General features: G+C 51.0%; 2 protein-coding genes across 5 annotated transcripts in view; one reads left to right on the top strand and one right to left on the bottom strand.

Annotated features, from left to right (window-relative positions):
* RNASEL (ribonuclease L) overlaps positions 1–9,022 on the top strand; it is a 14,214-nt gene extending 5,192 nt beyond the window's left edge. For 2 of the 4 annotated variants that reach the window (XM_075711644.1, XM_009492965.2), the window contains 2 exons: positions 192–313; positions 1,412–2,799. In XM_075711644.1, the coding sequence (XP_075567759.1) occupies positions 192–313; positions 1,412–1,547 (258 nt within the window). In that variant the 3' untranslated portion in view covers positions 1,548–2,799. Of the gene's footprint in view, positions 1–191; positions 314–1,411; positions 2,800–8,760 lie in introns of those variants that run through there. The other 2 variants (XR_012831082.1, XR_012831083.1) reach the window with 2 other exon arrangements.
* On the bottom strand, positions 6,027–23,993 carry RGSL1 (regulator of G protein signaling like 1). Its single transcript, XM_075711202.1, has 22 exons — positions 23,981–23,993; positions 23,025–23,113; positions 22,676–22,750; positions 21,771–21,900; positions 20,670–20,774; positions 20,175–20,336; positions 19,030–19,994; positions 18,394–18,456; positions 16,375–16,603; positions 15,584–15,700; positions 15,064–15,169; positions 13,535–13,728; positions 12,944–13,061; positions 12,317–12,413; positions 11,743–11,872; positions 10,533–10,713; positions 10,263–10,401; positions 9,506–9,630; positions 9,227–9,339; positions 6,591–6,686; positions 6,408–6,472; positions 6,027–6,119 (listed from the first exon to the last, which is right to left on the bottom strand). Exons 1-22 carry the CDS (start codon positions 23,991–23,993, stop codon positions 6,027–6,029), a joined length of 3,405 nt encoding a protein of 1,134 aa, XP_075567317.1.

The following is a 23,993-nucleotide window of genomic DNA, read 5'->3' as shown; positions in this document are numbered from 1 at the left end:
GGGCTGTACGGCGCATGCCCTGCAGAGTGAACTCTTCTGCTCATACTGGGAAATAAGCTTTTAAGGGTCACAAGATTTATCCATGCAAGATGATGTCCTTGCAGAAAGGCAGCAGCTGTGGTGAGTGGAGGTAGATGCACTGCTTTTGTGGTGTGTGAAAGGCAGGGAATAATCTACGTGCTTTTTTTCAGATTGACAAGGATGTTCTGGGTATCATGGAAAATCCTAGGAAAGGAAGACCATTCAAATATAGCAACGATGTCACAGACCTACTGAGGCTCATCAGAAACCTGGATGAACACCCAGATACCAGGTACATGTTCGCATCCTTGCCCCTGCCACAGTTGCGTTGCAGGGAGCATCTGGGTATCTGCAAGTGTCAGTGAGTTTGAGAGCAAAATCTTCAGATGGTTTTCCAGAAGGGTGAACACAACCAGGATGTGGGAGATAGCCGCTTTAATGAGATGAGCTTTAATGGACTATCTCCTCTGGCAGCGCAATAGTGTGTGAAAGCTTGTGCGTCATGGCAGCAAGCAGTCTGGAGTCAGTCCTCAAAATCACCTTCCTGAGGGTAAGAAAAGAAAGCTAGCTCACAGGATTAGACCTCCGACTTTGAAGCAAAATCTGACTCCCAGATCATCTCCCACATCACTCCCAGAACATCCTCAACCAGAGTGTTCCGCTCCAGAGGGATAGCAGGAGCCTCAGAGAACTGGTGGCAGCTCCCTCTGCACCCTTGCCTTTGCAGAGCAGCCTGTGGGATGGAGAGGTGTCTGCGACAGCTAAGGCAGGTCATGGGTCTACAGCAGAGGACACCATGAATGTGTGTTCAGGGCTGTTATTTTTGCTGCAGGCTGGTGTTTCTTGCTATACCTTCAGGAAGGTTTTTAGATCACTCTTAAATATTTGTATCATCCTTTATACCTTTGAAAAGCCTCCTTTATCTACCTTGCTAGTATTTCCAAAGTGCTGATGTTTACTGTGCTGAAGTGCTTTGAGATACGGACCAGGAAGCACCGGTCCTGTTAGAAGATCCTGTTAGGAGGCCTTGACTCCTAAAGAGCTGCCAGTCTCCAACCCTCTATAGTCGTGGGCGCTTACATGTGAGGTTAGAAGTGGTGTTAGCTCCTAGTGATGGTTTCACTGAGGCTGGTGGCCAGCACTGCTCTTCAGTGAAGATGCAGGTGGGATTAGACAGATGGAGGTGCTGGAGGAATAGTGAAAAAATGGATTAAGAAACTTATGGAAGGTATAGAAAAGTTGCAGCTTAAGGATTTCTTAGGAAACCTTTCCATGTTATCAGAAAGCCTCTAGAATGGCTTTTTCTCTGCAAGGGAGGAACCAGAGCATCCTGGACACTTGACTACTTGGGCAAGCTTTAAAAATCCATTTTGGTTTTGTTCTCTTTCAGGATCAGCAACAGAATAGGAGACCATGCTGAGTATTTCTTGAAGGTTTTTCCAGCACTTACCATTTATGTCTATAACAGTTTACGCCAGAATCCTGAATACAGTAATTTTGCAGACATTCAGGACCCTTCTCTGTAGCATGTCATTGCATCATATCCCATGTCTGAATCCAGTGTTACTGTATCCTTTTATTCCCTGTTTCTTCATCTGCAAAAGAGTTGAAGAAAGTTGGTAAGGAGATGAGAGAGAGCACATGCAGGGACAGAGACTTAGACTAAGAAATGAAAGATACTTCAGAAGTGTTTGGTGTAACAGCCACAGGCTTTGAAGAGGAACCAAGCTGAGTGCCAGCCCAGGTCCCCCTTGACTACCTCTGTCCCTCTGGGTTTATCTGTCTCTGTAAGGTGGAGATCAAGGCTTTCATCCTTATAGAGAGCAGGGAGATGTGGGACAGCCCCATATACCCAGCACATCTAGGAGGCAGGAGAAGAGCTCAGCCATTGCCAGGCAACATGGGACTCTCTGATAAAGGAAAAGGAGCTCGAGCTCCCTGCTAGGGCCAATATTCCCTACAGCTTGCACTGATGAGCTGCTCATCTACCCCTAGAAAGACAGGGATTCTCTCTTTTCAGTCTTTCTGAAACACAGCAGCCAGAAAATGGGGCCTAGGCAATCGTCAGGCTGCAGAGTTGCCCTTGGCCCGTTATCCCTCTCATCTGGTAGAGGCACACTCAGGCCAGCCGGCTGGGACCTGAAGGACTTCTGAGAGACGTGGGAAATGTTTCCACGAGGAATGGCCATAAGGAGCACGATCCCACAAAACTCTGCTACTGTGAGTAGTCCTGATTCAGCTGAAAAAGGTCGCTGACATCAAAGGGACCGCAGGGACTGGTTCCTCCTGGAAAGGACAAGCTCTGCCGTGGCAGGCTGGGTCTGCAAGGCAGGGCTATGCACAAGCACTCCCTGTCTCCAAAACAGTGCTGCTGTTGGTGTATTACTGTCCTCCTGCCAGACTTGGTTCCCTTGCACAGAGCTGGTGCCCATACAGCTGTAGCATGCAGCCAGCTCAGAGCTTTGATACTGGAGGCTGGGTGGCACAAACCCATTTCTGAAATCCCATGGCATGCAATGTGTGTCTGGTTGTCCAAAGGCTTACTTGTTTCTCGGCTAACGCTCTGGTTTGCACAATGATTGTGTGTTGCTTATGGAAATATTTTTCGCTGTTGAAAAGATTTTAAATTTTTTTCAAACTGAGATTGTTATTCTTTCAGTTAGCTTATGGAGAACCAAACTTGGAATAAACTTGCCTGGAAAACTAACTCTGACTACACCCATTTATGAATGAGGTCCCCCACTCCCTCTGCACAGAAAGAGATAGTCTGCAGCACTATAAAATACCCAAAAGGCTGGGATTTTTGGCCTTCCTGTGGAAGAGCCTCTTGGTTGTTTAGGTAAGATGGTGGATAGTTTTGTCACTGCTCAAATGAATTGCTTCTGGCCCATACAGGTATCTGATGGGAAAAGATGTTGGGAAGTACTGAAGGCTTCCTGTCCTTGGAAGCCAGCTGTCTCTTGTGAAATAATGGGCTGAATGGTGGGGTTTTTTGCATTGTTTTTATGGCGTGAGGGTGAGGATTTCGTGGATGAGTTGAGGTGCAAAGATGAGCGTCAATGCTCAAAACGTGTGTGTTTGCATACATGTAAAACTCTGGGAGTGGATATGTTTGACCTATCTCCTCTACAAATGAACAGCTGCCCAGAATGCATCCTTGAGCCCCCCGCATGTGTTTAGCTGTGTGTGCTTACAGATGTATGTACCTGCAAACCAGCAGGCACTGCTGTGCATGAGCTGGGTTGCAGACTGCCACGCATGTGCTCGTGGCTCATGAGGTCCATGTGCCAGCCTGCACCAGTGGTCCTGGCTCAGAGCAAAGGTCCTTCTGATGGTCTTGGGAACCTTTTAAAATACGTAAATATAACAAAAAGAAAGCTTGACTATGCAACTGTTGATGAGGTGCCATTAGAGAAAATGCAATCAGGAGAATGTTGAATCCTCTTGTGTCAATACTTTTATTTTTTCCTCCCTGCTGTTTTTCTTTTTGTTCTCTGTCTGTCTGGTGCCCAGAAAGCAGGAGGACACCCAGACATGTGTGTCTGGGTCTCAGCAGCATGGAGAGCATGGGTGCTGTGGGGACCATAGTGGCTCTGTTGAAGCGGTACATTTCTGCTCTTGCATGAGGAGAGGTGAGGCTGTGGGCTGGCCTCCTTCAGCCTCTTGTAAAAACATCATGTTTCCAGCTTGCTTGGACTTCCGTGTCTTCTTGCATTGCTCTGCTGTTTTGCTAGAATTTCCAAGGAAGGCTGGTGTGGTCTGCAGGACCATGTCCTGCCTTTGGAGAAGCCAGAGGTGCCAGCAGGCTGGTGTCAGAGTAGAAACTTGATCCATGCATGGCATCTGCAAGGCTTATTGCTCACAGAGCATCAGGCCACTGGAAGAGGGGGCAGATGCAGTACTGGGACCAATGCTGGGGAAAACACCAGGCTGCCTCTCCTCCTCGCAGGATCAGGGGGGATGCACGAGTGCCCGAGAGAGGCCAGGCAGGATGGAAAACCAGTGGCAAGGACAGCTCTGGACAGTATTGCAACTGAGTGGTATGGCAGTGCCTTATCTTGCAGCCTGGGGGTAAAGGTGTCCTGGGGAGCCGGGGGGCAGAGGCAGCTGCCAGAGATAGTGCTGCCTGATGTGCTGCTGGCTCCCATCTGGGAGGTGCTGCCTGCCATTGCCTTGTAACAGGCGGGCTTGCAGACCATGCATGGTGCCCAAGGGCATGCTGATTTGGCCCTGCACACTTCATTCCCCTGCTGTCATGCCTGTATGTTGTGCACTTGCTGTGCCTCTGCCTTTTTCCCCTGCTTCTGCTGAGTGACCCCAGGGGCAGGTGGCTCAACCTGATGTGATGGGTTCAGGCGCTCCCCATCCTGTCACTTGCGTGCTGAGGACATGCTGTGTGCACAGGGATGGCCCCAGGTCAATGTGTCTTGTCTGCTGCACTGGGAAAAAAAAAGTCTGCAGAAGCAATGGAGTGAAGATTGCTCTTAGCTGTGGTTTTGCTGTGATGAGCTTTAGGCACATCCACGAAGCCTTCTAGGGACCAGGCTAAGCTGGGCTCAGGCTGCAGAGCCTGAAGCGTTAGTGCAAAGCATGCAAAAATGCAGCTAGCTTTTGGGGCTGAAAGCTTTTGGGGAAAAATCAAGTTACAGCACAAGGGCAATTTTGAGAAGTTGGTCACAGTCCAGGTTGTAGGAAGGTGATGCCACTCCTAAATGCCTCACTTCTAGAAATGTTGTTGGACTTTGGGTTTGTTTGGTTTTTTGATCCTCCAGAAGCAAAGCGCTGATAACCATAACTGACAAATATGAAACATATTGCCATCTGCCTTGAATGATGCTGTGTTATTCCCAGGATGCAGTCTTCTAGGATTTGAGGGTTAAAAAGTAGCTAAAAATAGCTCAGAAGTTGCAAAGCTGAGAGCTTGCAAGGGAGCTTTGGTGTGATAGAGGTCCAGGTGTGAAAAAGGTCATGATCTTTTCTTCTGAGGTCCAAAGAACATGTGGGATTTCTGCAGCTTCCTGGTAACTTGGCAAAGCCACTCTGACTCAGTTTCACCTGGGAAAAATTAAGGTCTCTGATGTGATTTGGTTAGTGCTTTGTAAATGTACTGGCTTTTAAAAAAACATGCCAAGGTCCCGAGTCAGACATAAGCGGATTTTGATTGGAAAATCAGAAAGGGTCTGGCAAGACAGGCACCATCTTACCACACAGGGACAGCTGAGTAGTAAACCAGGTGGGCTCTCTTAGCCTTGTCACCCACTGGAGGTATTTAGTTTGTGGGGAAAGCACAGGGAGGGGCAAGGAGCTGAGACAAGGCTGTAAGGTGTGCTGAGCAGAGAAAAGCAATCCTGGTCCTCAGTGAGAAGCACAGCTCTGTGTGCAGCAGGGCTCTGGGGACCGGTGGTCTTTGAGGACCCCCATCTTCAGGCAAAGTATTTGCTGTGACTGCTTTCTGGCTTTAAGCACCTTCTATATGTCTTGTAAAAAGACCCCAAAGGTGTTGTGCTGTGCACCCAGTGTGATTTATTTACACTGTTACTGGGTCCCAGTATGGGCAATGCAGTCTTCTACAGATACATGTGAGGAAAGAGACTGTGGTGTGGACAAGGGTATCTCCTTGGGTGGAAATGTGTTGTGGCATGTCCCTGCCATGGTCACAGAGATGCAAGCTGCTGTGCTGTGTTACCAGGCAGGCTTGAGGATGCTGTGAGTTAGAATCATAGAATTCTTTGGGTTGGAAGGGACCTTTAGAGGTCATCTAGCCCAACTGCCCTGGAGGGAGCAGGGACATCCTTAACTAGATGAGGTTGCTCAGAGCCCTGTCCAACCTGACCTTGAATGTTTCTAGGGATGGGGCCTGCACTACCTCTCTGGGCAACTTGTTCCAGTGCCTTCACCACCCTCATTATAAAAAATTTCTTCCTTATATCCAGTCTAAATGTTGTTGCTTTATTTTTAGGTCTTATTGCTGATTAAGTGCAAACTATGCAGTGTGTTCAGGCTGATCAGCTTTCTTGGAGCATGCCCCTGTCCTGCTTGGTGTGGATGGTAGGGTGGGAGGTCTGTTCTTCCTCGGAGGTCTCTCCTTCCCTCAGTGCCTGCAGGGAAGGGAGAGATGTTGCGTCAGTGGCCACTGCTGATGGAGGTAGGTCGTGAGTGATCAGGGATGAACAGCACTGCTGTGTGCTCCCGTGGCAGGGGGGTGTTGAGGGCACAGAGAGGTGGGGGTTTTCTGTGAATGTTACTGCAGATTGTGGGGGTGACCAGCATCCTGCACACACCCACCCAGTTGGCCTTTGGGTTTTAAGGGGAGTCGTAGCTCTGCTGCTTCATGTGCTTGTGCTGGTGTGGTTTGTGGGAGGTAGACTGCCTCTGCAACCACCTACCTGTTCTGTAGGACAGGAGGCAGACTTGCTGAACGAGAGCCTTTTTTCAAGACTTCTAGCTGAATCTGAGAAAAACAATATGCACAAACTTCCTATCATGCAGGAAGCCCTAAAGCCCAGCTCCCGTCCTGGCAGCCAGAGCTCCCCTTGAGAGCAGGAGCACTCCTTTCAGCCCTGGCTCACCTTTTTGCTCCTCCAATGGCTCCATTTTCTTCTGGGGCTGTGGCAGCAGGATCTGGACCCCTTTCAGGAGCGTGAAGACAATGATGGTGTGATTGCCTGGTGACGAGAAGAGATGAAGCAGTACTGTGTGCCAAGTGCTCTGATAGCAAATGAGGGAGGACAGCAGGATGTGTTATCCCCTTTGAGTCCCATGGGGCTTGTACAGAGGTGAAGGAAGGGTGGTTGAGCAAGGACATGAGTTACCCAGATCTCCTTGACTGCACAGCTGTTTGGGGGCTGCAGGGCAGGGGTGACGTGTCCCACCCTGGCTCTGTGGCAGGCTCGGAGGGTCCTGGGTGGCAGACAGGATGCTTGCAAGGAAATGGCATTTGGAGAGACAGGGGGACATGTGTGCACAGCTGCCCCTACGCACAGATGTGCTCTCAGCTTTGTGCCAGCAGTGGTGGCTTCTTCCAAGAGGAGCTCCGTGCTCATGCCTATGAAGTGGGGTGCAGGCAGTACGTCCAGTCTCAGCAAGACCGGCCCCTCCGCTCTGTGTAAAGGCACAGACGGTGCCACAGTGACGCCTGGTGATGGGAGATGGAGTCATGTCCGGCACCTTCCCCAGCTGTGCACGCACCACTTCTGTGCAAAGCAGCAACTCTCAAGATAAGAGAAAAGCGAGACATGGACAATAGGAGGTTTTCTCTGGAATTACTAGCAATTTTAGTGCCTTTTAAAGGCAACAGAACCAATTTTTTGCCAGCTGAAAAGCAAGCTTTTTATCTAAAAGTCAGAAAAGCAAGATCCTCAGATAAGGTCATCTGTGAAAGTGTGATAAGGTGCAGAAAAGCGTCACAAGCAAAAGGTGTCATGGGCATTAGCGCAGTCAGAAACAGCAGCTATTTTGGGGTTGCATGCTAATTTGGTTTGCTCCTTTCTGACAGTCAGGGTGCTGCAGGGAGGGCTACCTGCAGGTTGGCAGGCAATGCAGAGCAGGAGCCAGCCTGCACCGCACCCCACAGGTACAGCTCTGCCCTACCAAGGCGTGACAGCATCTGCCCTTCCTATTCAACCAGGCTGAATGTGCCAGCCACGCAGGCTAGGGCAGGAGAAATGAGACAGTTTTGAGACACCACACATCCCTTCTTCCCATGACACATGGCTGGAGCTGAGGGATTTTATCTGCCTGGTTCTGGTTATTCGTCCCTGCAAGGTGCTGCAAGGAACTGTGGCTTGGCGATGAGAGTTGTCCCAGGGACATTCACGGCAGGATTAATGCCCATGTGAGAAAGAGCACAGTCGTTTCAACACATTCCCCAGCTGTCTCTCCAGAGCAGCATCTCAGCGCACTCACTCTCTGAGGCTCTGTGTAGTTAAATATGGGCTGTACTGCTTGGGCAGCGGTGGGATTGTCCTAACCCTTGCAACAGTTTGCACTGACTGAACATCTTTCCCCACCGGTTTCCTGAAGACCTTGGCAAACATGTGTTTTTGTCCCAGATTACACAGAAGCTACCTGCTGTGTTACATGATGCTTCTGGCTTATTGCTAGCTGGGAATACACGTGTGATGGGTTTGTTTTTTCTGGTGGCAACGGGCTTTTGCATTAAAACAGCTATGTCTGAGAAGGCCCTAGAAGTGCAGTGAGGCTCTGTAGCAAGGTGGAGACTCAAGCTGAACGTTGCATGTTATTCAGGGGAATACCCAAGGTGTGGGGTTGTTTGAGCTAACAGGCATGGCTTGGCAGTCTTGGAGCACACCAGCATGGGGGTCTGTTATGACAGCTCTGCTGCGGAGCAGTAGCTCAAGCACCTGCCTGTAGGTATCAAAATCTTGTAACTGCTGATTTTTAACCAGAACTTGACAGTGATAAATGACAGGGAGCAGAACATCGGCTTGCTGACACCCACTCAACCATCAAAGCAAGATTAGTATGTGCCTATTTTGGTTTCTCCTTTAATCAAAAATCAATTAGACAATTACCAAATGAATATTCAGCCAGGAGGCCAGGTTGTCAGGCAGACTGACAGCACTTAGCACCACTTTGTGTTTTTCAGTTTAGAGTTATTCCATGTATTGAAACTAAACAAGTGGGTGAGGAAGGGGAAAAAAATAATCTTTCTCTTTCTCCAGGGATGTCCTAGTGAGTGTCACCTCAAATCCTGATGAAACTTTTTCTCCATTCCAGATGTTCAAAGCATCCTCCCTGTAATGCCACTGAGCCTGGTGTTTGGCTGCATGGTGGTTCTCCTTTTCCTGCTCCCATGTGACTTGCAATCCAAAAGATTAGTTGCTTTATTTCTGTTTTAGAATGTGTGTTGAGACTATTTTTAACTTGGTTTTTGAAGTAAACAAGAGTTATGCAACAGATCTTTGCTCATGAATCTCTGCACCCACTTCCCTATTCCCCAAAGAAATGTCTAAAAACGACCTGGGCGATTTTGACTGAATTGGAGGGGAAGGAATGTTTTCAAAGATGCTTCAGTTTCCAGTAGGCCCGTACCACGTATATCCTCAAAGCTGTGTGAAGGAAGGAGTTTGGCATTTTTAAGGGGAACCCTGTGGGACACCAAAAACCCAGGTCTGGACATCTCTGCATTGGAAGAACAAGACTGAGAACAAATGTGGAGCAGGGGGACAAGCACTCAGCTTACTTGGATTGTAGACGTCAGATGATTTGGAGGAGGCTTTTGTATTGGGCAAAGAGATTGGCACCTTGTCCTTTGCAGAGACCTGAAAGCTCCTCATCACCTTCCAGGTGCAGAACCTGTATGAGAAATACTGAAGACAGCAAACCTCCAAGCAGACATCTACAGCTGAGCTCCTGGGGAGTGTCTCATCTGCATTTTCATTATGTCAAAGGAACAGGTGGCTGGAGAAAGAGGTTGGCATCCACAGAGCCTCTGCCACCCTGGGACAGAGGGGATAGGTACCTTCTCCAGAAGTGCATCAGGATGGGGAAGATGATGACCTTGGCCCTGTGGTAGAGGACACGGTTCAGTAGACCCTTGGAAGATAAACTCCAGATTAAATCTCTCTCTTCTTCAGAGATGTTTACCTGGCCGCAGAAGAGACCTTGGTTACCCAAAGCAGTTTGTGGCACTCCTGGTGGGCCCTAGAGGCATGTTTCTCTCCCTGACCCCACCTTGCATTTCAGCAGTCTCTAGGAAGAGACACTAGTTACATCCTGGCTGACTGTCCCAGAGCCAAGTGTGGCATCTCCCCTGGATTTCTGTGGAAAGCACTGTGCTGTGCTTTCCAAAGGGAAGACAGGCAGAGCCATGGCTACTATAGAAGGGGTGCATGCAGTGATGGTGGTGACATTGACCTCTGGAGACTGAAAGGACTGAATTGGTGGAGTGCAGCATCCATCCTGGTGCTTCAGCCCTGTCATTTCTCCAGCAGGTAGGGGATTTCACCATCTCCTTGTCCATGCACTTGTTCTCAATCCCTGTGTGTCAAGTGGTAGCATGGGTCTGGTGGTGGATCAGTTTCCAACCCATGGAGCCCAAGTGTAGGTCCCAAGCTCCAGAGCATGCTCTGAAGCTTTACAGCATGCTTGCCTGGAGCAGATCCAAACCTCTGCCTGGTTCCCCTTTCCCCACAACCGCTCGCAGCTGCGATGCAATGGTCTTGAGCAATGAGCAGACAGCAACCTTCAGCCTTCCTGGGTGGGTCCCAGCATCTTACCCGCAATTTGGGGGGAATATCGGAGTTCAGAAAGAGTTTGCTGATGATGGCAACTTTCCTTTTTAGAAAGGCAACTTCCTTTTCTGGCCGCATGTTGCGGGCTGCCAGAGCTTCAACTGAATCAGCCAGCCTGGAAAACCTGCAAAGGCATGTGGGGGCTTGCTCTGAGACAAGTGCTCTGACTGCTAGGCTAGACAGTCATGGTCTGTCTTAGCTCCGTATTTATTGGGTCAGAAAAAGCAAATCATGAGGTGTGGAAAGGGAACTTACTTGTCGATCTCCAGATAAAAGTGGAGGTCGTCAACGAGGAAGTTGATGGTAATGAGCTGGTGGTTAAACAGGTGGCGTTTCACTAGTACCATCTCCTTGTCCATTGAGGTGCTGGCAGAGGTCATGTGGGAGCGGAAACTGCTCACTGTGCTGCTGCTTTGCGTTGATCTGATGGGCAAGTCTGAGAGAGGGAAAGAGCTGTTCTGTCCTGCTTCTCCCAGCACTGGGTTTGAGGCCAGCTGGGCATCTGATGCTGAGCTATACCCTGCTCCTTCACCTCGCCTGTGCTTGCTTTTCCTGCATGCAAGTAATTTGCTGAGGGTCTTTCTACCTAGGTGGACTGCAGCCAGGCTCTCCAAGGAATTCAGACCCATCCAGTCTGCAGCCTTCCTCCTAGCTTAGTAACCCCCTCCATCCATCCTCCTCTTTGCACCCACAGAGTGCTTATGTTCGTTGTTTTCATAGGGGATGGCACAGTACATTAGATCAAAAGTCTGCCTGTCTGCATCACTGTTGTCCTGTCTCTGACAGAGGCCAGAAGCAGATAACTAGTGAGAAGGAAAGGTAAAACATGTGTGTTACCTCCCCCATATACAATATTCTCCAGGTTCCAAACATTTTCATTTCCAGGGACTTCTTGATCTAGATGGACTTTCTGTGTATTAAGGAATTTCAGTGGATTTCTTTTCTATCAGCTTTTCCAGCCTCCTCTCAAACGTGTGTAAACTTTCAGGATCTACATCCTTTGGCAAAGCACTCTGTAGTTCATCTCCCTGTTGCATGGAAAGCCATCTCCGTTTGTTTATTTTTGGCCTGTGTCACCTTAGCTTCATTTACTGCCTCCTGTCTTTTGCCGAAGGGATACAAACTTGCATATACATTATTGCTTGAGAGAGATGCAGCAGCATCATGGAGCACCTGCATCAGAAAACCAGATATTGCATGAATATGTGTGTATGCGTGTCGACTGTGCAAAATTTTGGACCTCATCTCCCAACTCCAGTGCCTAAGTGTGCAGACTTGGGCACAGCAATATCTGGTATCCTGAGACACCTGCTCTTCTGGCTCTTTACATGCCTCCAGCAGAGAAAACTAAGTCAGCATATGGGGACGGGAGATGAGCCATGGGTTTCCTCTATTTACTTCTCTGCCTAAACCCAGGACTGTCTTGGGAAGGAAGGAAGAGGGGGTGGCAGGAGTCTAGCCATACTTTCCTCCTCGTTTCGTAGTTCCTGCCGGAGAAAGTCCTCAAACTCTGCACGGTGTTTGTCATTGTCCATCTCCCTCCGGAACTTGCAGATGCTCTTGATGATGTCGTGAATGGCATACCAGGCCCACTGCTGCAGAGACACGGCACAGTGTGTGTCAGCCAGCGGTACAGCCCTGGGGAGACAGCCCCTGGCTGCAGTGATAGGGCTTGCTCCCAGACACTGCCCTCCCATTTGGACCCACCGCTGTGAGCTGGAGCACCAGAGCCCAGCCTTGGCAGTGGGATTTGTGACCCAGCGATCATCTTTGCTTTCTGATATTTCTGGGTTTCACTGGTGGCTGTAGGTGATAGTGTGAATCACTTCACCAGTCCTGACTAAATCTGGTGGAGTCTGCATGGAGCAGGACTCCAGAGCCTGTAGAAGTGAGGCTTTACCTATCAACTGCCTTTTTGCAACCCTCCAAGTCTGACTCTCTCACTCCATTCATATGAGCACTGCTTGACCCACAGCATCTTCTCTCTTTCTTGCCTGGACAACATCCTCAGCCTGCCAGCAGAGAGGGTCTTTCCTTACCAGCTTATCTGTCATGAAGTTACCAATCCCATGCTGCAAACGAAGGTTAGACCTATGTGTATCACTTGGCGGGAACAGGTCCTGGTACTCTTTAAACCTGCCAAATGGGAGATCAGAGAGAGAGAGAGAGAGAGAACATCAAGGGCAGCCACATGCATGAGGAGGGCAATGGTTTGGTGGGAGGGTGGCTAAGTAGGGGGAGCAGCTGACAGGTATAGCCCTGGCGCTGGGGTCCCACAGGACTTCCTTTCCTGGAGGAGGCTGGAGAAAGGAACGGGGGACTAGATCCCCTCCCTTGGGCTCTGTTCTTGCATGTAGCAGGCTTGTGGGAGTGTCCACCCTGCTTACCTGCAGCGTGTTTCCTCCTCGAGTCCAGCACTCTGCAAGCCCAACAGTGATTTGGTCCCCATGGGACAAGCCCTGCTGGCCTTGCACAGGCAAATGCATCAGCAGCTGCAACAGCAGTTTTGCTGGGGTGAGGGTCTGGCTGGGATTTTGATGCACTGGCTGATAGTTCATAGGGAAATACGCTTGTAGCAGTTGCTGTCTGTCACCTTGGGGTTCCCATGGGAAGGATGTGTTTGTGTAACCACTGGGCTTAGGAACCAGCTCAACCCAGGTCCTCACCATCGTTTTTCCATTGCTTTCTGGATGAAGATCTGTGCTGTCATCAACATGAAGGGGCTGACTACTTCGGCCTCATTTATTTCTCTGATGATAGAAGTGTGGCAGTCCAGCTGCTCCTCTGGAAGAGAAGTGCCATCATTGCCTCCACCTGCCAACCACCCCCGAGCCACCATGACATCTCTTCCTACCCTCACATCTGCAAGTGGCACCCTGTCGCATCTCTGTCTGCTGTTTGCTGAATTTGGTTGTCTCATCACTTTTCCTTTCTGTACTGTGCTAACTGCATACTTTGGGAGTGAAGCTGTGACTCCAAGAACATCGGAAGGAGACAAGATGGGGAAGCGCTATTTCTGCCACAGCAGGAATTGTGTGTTGCAGGTCTTGGTCAGTAGATCCTGCCAAAGAAGTAGACCACCTTTCTAGAAATACAAGTGGCAGTGGAAGGCCTCAGCAAATAAATGCTCTGCTGGATGGGAAAGGAGAGTTGGCAGGTCCCTGCAAGAGGATATAAAATCTGCAACTGGAATCCAGCTCAGGGAAAAGAGGCTTTAATCATGAATGGAGTGAAGTGCAGGGTGGGAAGGTGCCTACCAGCTGGGATTTCAGCACGGAAATGATTTCTGACAATGCTGTTAATGAGGAACCTCTTTGTCTTGGGGTTGGTCTCTGCAACTAGCTTCTCCACAGCCATCCAGAAACGCAGTGGTTCATCTGCATTGCGCTCCTCAAGGAACTGCTTGAAGAACTGCAGGTGGGCAGGGTTGTGCAGTACTGTCATGAAGTGCCTGTAGAGGAGGAGACACCAGGAGATGTGATCTCTGTGCCACCAGTGACCTGGAAAATAGCCAGGACCTCAGTGCTTGCTTCTTCAGCAAGATAGAGACATCTGAAGAAGAGCTAGAAACATGTGGACGAGTGGTGCGTGGGATCTGTGAAGCAGATGGGCCAGTAAAGGTACTGGTGGAGCACAGCCTACTTTGTCTGTCTTGCCCATAGAATCATTTAGGTTGAAAAAGACCTTTAAGATCATCATCCACTGAGCCATTGGGAATCCAGGGGGAGATTCTTCTGACAAGCTGTTTCTTTTCTGCCATAGATGCACCTGCCCAACAGCTTTGCTGCCAGGTATCCAAAGGAAGTGGTCTCAGCCTGAAGAGGAGGCTTCACCCAGGGAGTTAAGGAGAAGGCAGGGCTTTGGGCCTGTGATGGAGACCTCAGAACCTGCAAATGGACTGGGCAGCCCTGCAGAGACCAGGGGAGGGAGGCAGGTAAGAATGAGGCACCTGGAAGGACTAGTGGGAGGAGGAGGTTGTGTTCCCCTCTGGCACTTGCTGAGAATAAACAATTTGCCACTGGATGGCAGATGACTTCATGCATTTGGCCATGGAGAGGGCGTTCTGGAGCGGAAAACCCTTGCCACTTGCAACTGGCAGATCAGGAGATTATTGATAAATGTAAAGCCAGAGGACAGCTACATGGAAAAGATTCAGCAGAGCTTTGGAAAACCAGAGCTGGGAGTGGACTGGGATATTTATGAGGTTAGCAAGCCCTTATTTGAAGATTGGTGGACTGGGTCAAATATTTTCTTTGTTTAAGTGTGGCTCCTGAGACTGACTTTCACAATAAACAATAAAAGCTGCTCCTACTCAGGATTTGCGTCCTGGTTACCACTTATATCCCAATGTGGAGCTGTGAGGACTCATCTCTGGAGTATTCCCAGGAGGTGAGACATGAGCCACATGGACATTCACACAGTCAACGAGTACAGAGATTTAAGTGTGGTCACAGGGTGATTTTAAATGATTTTTCTGGGAATCTGAGAGCTTCCCAGGTGTAGCACAGGTGGCATGCCAGGGAGTGATTGAGGGTGAAGTGCATGAGACATGCACAAGATGTGAGGAGTAAATCTGAACTACGAGGCTGGTGGTGTTAAAACATTTTTCTCCTTTCCCTGGTAGCTCTACAGTTCAGACCCACAGGCCACCAATGCCTACATCTGAGAGAGCCCAATGATGAAGCAAGGAGCAGTGGCACAACAGGAAAGCACTGGGAAAAATCTGCTTCCTGAAAGAGTGGAAGCAGCAAAACCCAGCAAAGTCCTGTGCTGCAAGGTGCCAGACCTGGGTCTTCCAGATGGCTTCTCTACTGCAACAGTGGTGGACTTCATTGCACTTGATTTGGTTTTTCTCAGAGGAACAGTCTTCTTTCTGTTCTCGGGTTCAACAGCTGTGGGGACAGAAAAGGGTTGGCCCCTTCCTCAGGTGACAGCCAGAGACTGCTTACGGATGTCCATAGGGCAAAGGACCCCAGAGCCACCATGCTCATGTCTGCATGGTGAGCCTTGCTCAGGAGACACTGGGTGCTGCGGCAACTTTTCACCTCCGCATGGTTTGACCTCCTTGGCATCCACTTCAGAGAGAAGCCCTCCCACTCCCACCCTCTCTGGCTGGATTAACACCCCAAAACACATGCCTTTCAGGGGTGGCTAAGCCTCTCCTTCTGGAGATGTTCTACCAGATGATGGGATGCAAGCAGGGAAGACCTCTGCTTGTCCAGTCCACTAAGGGTATGCAGGAGCACCTGCAAGGGCGTGATGGTTGGGAGCCCACCCTGCCTCTAGCCTGCTCAGACTGGACTCACCAAGTGATGGGCTTTTGAGACACAGAAGCTCATTTTCCTTGCTTGGACTATCCACAGCCAGTGGAGGTTTCGGAACAGCCAGCTCCTTTGACATAATCCTCTGGGAGTCTGCATCAGATAGAGAAGAGGGGACAGATCCAGTGTTCATTCCTTCTGGCTATGACAGCCCTTCAGCACTTGCTCTGAGTGCTGTATTGTGATTGTTACTCACCTTTCCTTTCCCCTTGTGTGACCTGTTCCCATGATGTACCCATGACACGGCATTTCTCAGGTATGACCGAGGCCCCACAAGCTACCTAAGGGTTGCTACAGGTGACTGCTCTCACTCTCATTGCACTGGCAGGTGCCCAGAAACTTGATGTAATTCTTGAAAGATGATGTGAGAAGACGAAGCTGAGGTGTCACACCAGCATGGCCAGTCCCAGCATCCACAGGAGAAGGTCAAGATGTGGAAGTGGGGTGACAGTGCCTGTCACTGGCTTTGGGTTTCAGTCACTTTGCTGCAGCCTCCATTTGATCTGGTGACCCAGGCCAGTGCAGGGATATGGCATTTGGTGCCTCTGGTACTGGCAGGAGGGAATTTGGCCCATAGGTCACTGTCAAAGTTTGGATTAGAGCTGATGGCTCCCAGATACCCTGTCCCAACCCACTCCATGGTGTCCATGCCCTGTTAGCAATACAGCAATGCATCTGTGTGCTAGGGTCATTGGTCACCAAAGGTGCACAAAATATGCTTTATCAACCTCAGCGAGCATGTGCCACAGCAGAAATTCAGAGCCTCCTCTTACCATTGCTGCACAGGAGAGGTTCCACCTCTGCCTGGATGGACCCCCTTTTCTGGAGGTCCCGAGTGGCAATTAATCGCAAGTGCTTGGAGGAGAGACCTTCCAAGTTCCTCGTGCCATGCAAAGCCTGGCTCAGCTTCAAGGACTGGTGTATCCGCTGGGACAGGAGGAAACATTCATCTTTCCCAACAGCGTGGCCTTGCATCTTGGTCATCGGGACATCTCTCTGTGGAGACTACAGGGAGAAGAGCAGAGGGTGATTGCACAGAGCACATACTCCATCTGAGGAACTGCTCCTGCACAGTGTCCAACAGGCTACTTGCACGTTTTACTGTGCTTTAGAGTACAAACCTACCCAAGTTAGATCTCTGCTTTAGCTTTAAACTGTCTGGAAGAAATCTACGTGAGCACGAAGCTCAGCATAGACCTTAAACCTACCTGTGCAGCTGCTTAAAGCTGGCTCACACCTGCCTGCAGCTGGGACATACTGGGGACATGCAGCAGGTCCCCCAGGCAGTCCAGACAATGGCTTGCCAGCAAAGTCAGCAGCTTTCCTGAAGAGGTCAACATCCACCCAGGAGAGCTGAAAACAACCCTGGAGGTGTCCCCGTCAGACAGGTAACCTTGTGTGCCTTTTTGGTTGACTGCTATCCCTGGGACTGGCTCTGGCCAGTGCCCCAGGCGTGCCTCCCTTGCCCCCCACTGAGACCCTTCTGCAGGTTTTGGCTCTCCTCACCAGCGAGCAGTTTGCACAACTCACCAAGCAGCAGGGTCAGAGTGGCTGGTTTCAGACAGAGATAAAAGCCGCTGAGAGCAAGCACCAAAAATAACCCTGCTAATCCCCTGACATCAGTGCAGTGAGACCTGGAAGGAGTTTCACTTAGGGGATGGTGCCTGCAGAGAGCACGGCCTTGACTAATGTGCTAATTGCACTCCCAGACCAGGTCTGCGTTCTGAAGGTAATTTCCTTGACAAAAGATGCTTAAAAACCTGGGCAGCTAATTAACTTACAACCAAGAGCATTTAATGAATCAGGGTCAGGAGCTGCCAGCTGACTCTTCCAAAACGCTCAGCTCTTGCTGACTGAGACGCTGGCATCTCTGTGAGCCAGGTCTTTGGGGGCACTAGCCCTGACAGCCTCTCCTTTCCATTTCCAGGATCAGCTGCTGATTTTACATTGAAGTTTGGGGAAAAGCCTAATGGTTGGTTTGAAGAACACCGTCTACAGTGAGCAAAATTGACTGCATAGGTTGTGCAGGGTTGCAGGTGGGATGCTTGGGGGTTTCAGTCTATGAGGAGGTTTCCTGGTGTAAGGCCTAGCATTTAGGGCGTTGATAAACATGAGGTATTACTGGAATTTCTGCTGCCAGGAGGGATAATAGTCTGGGAAGATGAGTGCTTGTATGACTCTGCTATCTTAAATCATTACTTTACATAGTGGAAAAAAAAATATGGAAAACTTGAGCACTGTTGAATCATAGGCTAAAAGGCTGCATGCCCTCTTCCCCCAGCATGGTGGCCAGGCACTTGTGCTGGGACAGGGACACACGCATGTGTATCTGCAAATGAGTCACATTAATAGCAGTATTTGCTGTGGGCAAGGAAAAAAGGGGGAGAGTTAAACCCAAGAAGTGGGCAACCATGAAGCAGTTACAAAGTGCACTGCCTGCTGCTGGTCTCACTGCCTCCCCCACCCCGAAAGCCTGCGTTTAAATTTCTCCCTGCTTTTGGGCCGGGTCATGGCCCATCTCAGGGGAGCTCTTGCAGGGTGTGCCTGCAGTACTGCTGACTTATGGGATGCTGTGATGGAAGATCTGAGCTGAGGGTCATTGCTCTGGGCAGCTGGAGCAGGGCAGGCTCTGCTGTATCGCTCTGTGGCAGCACTGGCCAGGGGACACCATGGGATGCTGGACCACTGCAGCTAATGCTTCGCTTCTCCTCCCTCCCTTTCTTCAACTTTTCACATCCCCACTGGTGCCTGCATGCTCCACGAGGATGCCCATGTCCCCTGTGCATCCCCTTTACCATAAACTGGAGAAATGTCCTGTCATCGTCAGCCAGAAACTCCTCGTAGAAGCAGCAGAGCACCTGAGAAGGAGCAAAGGTGGGTTGTCCTCAGTCAGTACTCCAGCAGCAGCTGCCACCCCCCAGCCCCACTGTACCCTGAGGTCACAGTGGTGATGCCGTGGGCAGGTTACACCTTGCTGAGATGCCCAGGACAGCTCTGCCAGGAGCTGTACACACAGGTTGGTCCCTTGGGCTGCTCAGAGACTGCCCAGAAAGGCTCGGGTTGTAAATGTGTTCTACTCGTGTTGTGCTGGAACCAGCGACTCAGATGCAAAAGGATGGCCCCTGCCCTGCCATCCCCTGCCCCTTGGCATGTGCATCTAACAACTGAGGTCACCAGCTGCTAAATGACTGCTCATCTCTGCTCCACTGCCCAGCAAACCAGTCAGGATGCTCCTCTCCACTGGCCTGGTGCACCTTGGTCACTGGTTCCAGTGCAAGGTGGCTTGTCACTGTAAGTTTTTCCCTTCCTAATCTCTTTTCATCTTCATTTTCCAAACACCTCTTAAACATGCCCACAGCCCTCACACCAGCCCAGGGGTGCCAATGCCAGCTGTACCTCCCAGCCTGACCACTGCCAGCACCACTCTGTACCTTGCAAATCTCCTTCTGGGCTCTGAATATCCAGGGGGAGAATTCTCCAGACATCAGATGGTTCTGCAAGCTCCTGAGAGTCCTGGTCTCCAAGGGAAGCTGCCAAGTGGCGCCTTCCTCCAGGTAGGTCTTGCATATCTTCTCCCCAATCAAATGACGCAGGAAGAAACTGTTTTCTCTGCTGGAGTCCAGCGCCACAGGCAGAAATTCCTCCAGGTCATGCCACAGGTCCAGGAGATGAGTCTCCATGGACCGGTCCTGGCGCTTCAAGAAGTCTCTGAAGGGCCGTCCCGCGCAGGTCTCAGCGCTAAGGGCCCAGGGAAGGAAACTCAAGGTCTTGACTGGCTTTTTCAGGGATGGCAGCTGGACAAGGGGTGCAGAGGCATGCAGGTTAAAGGGGACTTTCTCTTCACAGAGGTCTCCTAGATGAAGGACCTGCTCTGCATTGGGTCTAGGGCTTTTGGGAGAGGTTAGTCTTCCTTTGCCTCCAAAGGCAGTATTTGCAGGATGCTCTGACTGCTGAGGAATCGATCCCAAAGCATCCTTATCCAGATGTGATTCCTTTGTGCTCCAAGCTGGCCCCAGCTTCCTTTCTGGTTGCACATGAAAACTGGGCATCTTCATTTCTTGGGTGTCTCTTCCCCCCTTGATCAGAGTCCAGATCTCCGCTTTGGCCTTCTTGCTGCAGTAAGGCCCTGACAATCCCTGGCTCCTTTTAATATACATTGTGAAGAGATTCTCCGAAAAGCCTGAGGGCTCCTGTGAATTGGCCTGTAATAAACGCTCCCGATATTCCTGCAGCAGAGGCTGGCATGAGTTCTCTTCCTCCATGCCCATCTTGCAGTGGATGAAGAATTTAGGGAGCCAGTAACTCTGAATCATAAAAAGGACTCGTTCCTGCATCTTGCTTAGGATCTCTCTCCTGGTGCTGATGGGCTGAACGTGCCTGGCTTTCGGCAGCAACCCTGAAATGGGTGCAGGGGATTATGATGGGGAGGCTGGCTCCACCCAGACCTGTTTGTGCCTGCCAGGGCAGTTCCCCAGCCAAGCAAAGCTGGTGATGGTATCCCATTTTCCTGGGAGCATCCAGGAAAGCCCACCTCACTGGAAGTGCACTGTTCATCCCTGGCTCCCATGTTTCTTACCAGTGATGGTCCTGCAGAGAGTGATGACGCTGGAGCCTTCACGCAGGTGAGTGGCTTTCAGCCTGTGGAGCAAGGACAGGTAGAGGTCCCTCTGCCTCGCATCTGACTCGTCAAGCCCCAGGAGCCTTTCGGTGGTGAGCCAGAAATTGGTCAGTTCTTCCCCTACAGATCAGAGAAGGGATGGGAGTTGGAGGGAGTCCCTGAAAGCCCCACTGATGAGCAAAGCAGCCTGTGTTTTTTAAAAAAGAAAGAAGGAAAGATCACCTGGAGGAACCAAGGGGACAGTGTAGAGAAGAGCCAGGGCTATGCATCTCCCCAGCATCCAGCACCCACACTGGGGCTCTGCTGCTGGCTCATCTTCCAAAGCCGTGTCTGGGATTGCAGCATCTCCTGTCCCACTGGTGCTTACCTGTGCCCTCAGCTCTGTGCTGGTGTCCCGTGGGGCAGCTGGCCCACGGCTGGCTGAGAAGGGGCTGCGGAGAGCCCCATGCCCACCTGGCATTCCTTGGACAAAGGCCAGAAAGTGCCACATGCCCTGGCTCCCACTGATGCACTTCTCCAGCAGCCATTGGTCAGCACTTTGCCAGTTCAGCAGTTTTGCTGTCAGAGAGAGTGCAGAACACGGTGTTGGGGGGTGCATGCAGGAGCAGCCCCCAAGAAAGCCCTCCAGACCCCACTAGCATCCCCCCAGCCTCCCTGACACAGGCTGGCAGAGGGCAACAGTGCTGTGAGCCAGGAGAGCAGCAAATCACACTGAAATGGAAGTTTTGGACAGGACTGCAGGATGCACGTGTGGGGTTTGCAAGGATGCAGTACAAGCCACTCATGTTGGTGATAGTCTGCCCAGCTAATTGTGCCTCTTCCCCTTACAAATGTCCATCTTTTTTGCCTGCATTTGGGCTTGCCCTCAACCTCCTTCAGCTTGAGGTTAAACCCGACTGAAGAAGAGCAGCAATGCATTCAGAAATGGTATGGGAGCAAGCCTCAATTAATTGCTTATTTTTTGTGAAATTAAAATCTGCATCCCCACAGCCATAGCTTTCTTTCCAGTGGCCTTACCTTGCATTGACATGCAGGCTGACAAAGCAGTTAGCTGGGCTGAGATGGCTCACTTTAGGGGTAAACTGAGCACAATTCAGACTTCCTGCTGGTAGGACAGACCACACGGCATAGGCCTGTTTTCCCAGTGTAGGATGCATCAGACGAAGAGCATATCGCAATACAGTGCGAGAGCTCAGGGTACCCTGCATAGCAGCAAACCTGAAATGCCAGGACCTGAGGTTCCCATGCCCAAGGATGCTCTCCAGCTCCACTCCACCCACACACCGCACGGTAAACCCTGCTAAGCAGCTATTTCAGCTAAACTCCACAGAGGCTGTGAGCCTGTACTAACAAGGCTGTCAGGTAAAGCCCTGCTCATCCTACGGAAACCCTGGGATCTGCTGCATCCCTAAAAATGGGACGTCCAGTGTCTTTTTAACATGGAGCAGAGGCATGACCCGCTGGGCAAGCACCAGGAGGTGACACCCCCAGCGAGAGGAAGCCCTGCTGCAGCGGCAAAGCCGTTCCGATTTCCTCCGTGCCGTGATGACTCACCTGCTTCCCCCGACCGAATGAAACCCAGGAGCTTCTGGCAGAGGATGAGGTGGAGGCACAGGCTGGATTTGCAGAAGTGAGGCAGGCGGTGCTTCTCCAGCCAAGCCAGTAAAGCCGTGGGGCTGGGATCCTGTGTTGCACACCCCGCGCCCAAGGAGAGGATTAGGCTGTGAGCGAGGAGCCGTCTCTTGCCTGGGGATTAGGGTGAGTAACGGGCCCCTGCTATGGGGGAAGGAGGCAGGGGAAGGCACCCAGTTGCTAGACGGTGATGCAAACCATCCCCGTGCTGAGAAAGAAGGGGGATACTCGAGCTGTAGCCCCTGCCCGCATCCCCATGAGCTCTGCCTACAAAACTGGGAGACCTGGCACTGCGTGCCTGCCTGCAAGGCTGCCTCTCCTTGCAGCCTGCCTGCTTTCCCGGAGCCCAGGCAGGAAGGCACAGCAGCAGCAGCACCGAGAGGAGCAGGTTCCCTTTTGCTATGGGATCTGAGCACTGCAAACGGCACTTGTGGCTGTGGGGAAGGGGGATGTCCGTGGGGAGGGCTGAGTCAGTTTCAGGATCGACAGGACCTTGGCTCCTGGGGAATTCAGGAGGAATACAGGACACAAGGGGCTGACATTCGTGTCCTCCTTCCCTGCCACCACACATGTTCTCCTTAACTCCAGCTATCGATGTTTACTGAGTGCTGGATGGACCCCATAAGCTGCCCACGCACCAGGACTTTAAATGGCTTGTGCTTCTTCCAGGGCTCAAAAGCAAAATGATGCCTGGTTTGAAATAATCCCCCAGCTGCACAAATAGGAGATCCAGAGAGTGGCCTTGGCAATGAGAAACCGTCTCCTTCCCTCCCCTGCCCTGTGCCCTTCCTCCCTCCTCACCCTCCTTGCAAGGGGTGTTTTCTCACCAGGAGGCTCGGCAGCTCTGGCCAGAGGTCCCACTGGCCCGTGCTGCTGATGTAAACGGGTGTCTGGCCAAAAACCTGTATCAAAAGGGAAGGGGAGAGCTGAAAGAGATGGAGGGTGGCAGGGGAGCCCAGAGTCCAGCTGCTCTTGTTAGTCCTCACTATGGAAAAAGTCATAGTCTTTCCTTTCAGACCTCTACCTCCAAGCTGAGGTCCTCAAGTTTCCCTCATTTTCTAGCCTGAGTGTAGTGTATTCCAAATTTTCCTGGGGCCTCTAACACCACAGAAGCTGAAAGTTCACCTGAAAAGAGCTCAGAAAGGTCCTGGGCTTTATGGTGTGGAGTGGACTTACGGGAAGATTCAGAAACGTGTTGAAAAAGTCGACAAAAACATCATCTCTCAGCAGAAGCCCCATGTCCGTGGAGGCTATGGTTGCTACAAGGGGGAGAAGAGAAAGTTACCTGGCTTTGCATTGCCAAGTGTGATGTAAATGTGAACCAAAAGATGAGTTTTGAGAGGCTGGACCAGAACAGCTCTAGGGAATGTGCAGTATGGGCTCGAACTGTGCACACACAGGAGGATTTGGACCTGGGACAGTCCATGGAATTTGGGTCCCAGCGCACCCATGTGCTCTGGGTGGGTGGCATAGGGTAATTGTAAAGCACCAGGTTCAGCTGCATGCAGGAGCTGGAAAGTTTGAATGGCAGCTTCCTAAATAGCAAAGATACATGGTTCATGGAGGCTGGGCACTGATGTGGTGGCATCCGTGGGGTGGGAGAAAGGAGGTGCTGTGGCTGAAGGGGACAACCAGCTGTGCTCCTCCACGTTACCCAGACAGCAGGCATAACCCCGCTATCATGGAGATGAAATGTGCTCTGTGCTCTGGTGCTGCTGCTTCAGCCCCACTGCCTTGGTGCCCTCTGAGTCTTCTTGCTCAGGTTCCGGTAGCAAATTCCCCCAAATTAGCAGTCACCATCAGGCTGAGGGCAGGTTGTGACTCTGGGTAGTGTGACAGTTGCTGCAGACCCTCACCCCATACACCCAGGACATCTAGGTAGTGTGCCAGTAGTGCCCAACACCTTCTACTGTCCTGTGAAGTTTTATTCGTGTCTGAAAGATATGGACACAAGGGGGTGGGCTGGCATCAACCTACTGATGGGTGGATGCCCTTGGAAATGTCCACTAGTGTGAAGGCACAGCTGTGTCACAGGGAGGACCTATGTTTCAGAAGCCTAATGTTGCTTTTTCCCCTCTGTCCCCTTCGGGGTGTGCTTGGAGGGGATGAAGCCTCCAGCAAAGGTAACTCACCGATGGCCGTCAT

The sequence above is a fragment of the Pelecanus crispus genome, chromosome 5 (genome assembly GCF_030463565.1).
Source record: "Pelecanus crispus isolate bPelCri1 chromosome 5, bPelCri1.pri, whole genome shotgun sequence".
Taxonomy (NCBI): Eukaryota; Metazoa; Chordata; class Aves; order Pelecaniformes; family Pelecanidae; genus Pelecanus; species Pelecanus crispus.
This window is presented reverse-complemented; position numbering and strand designations above follow the sequence as displayed.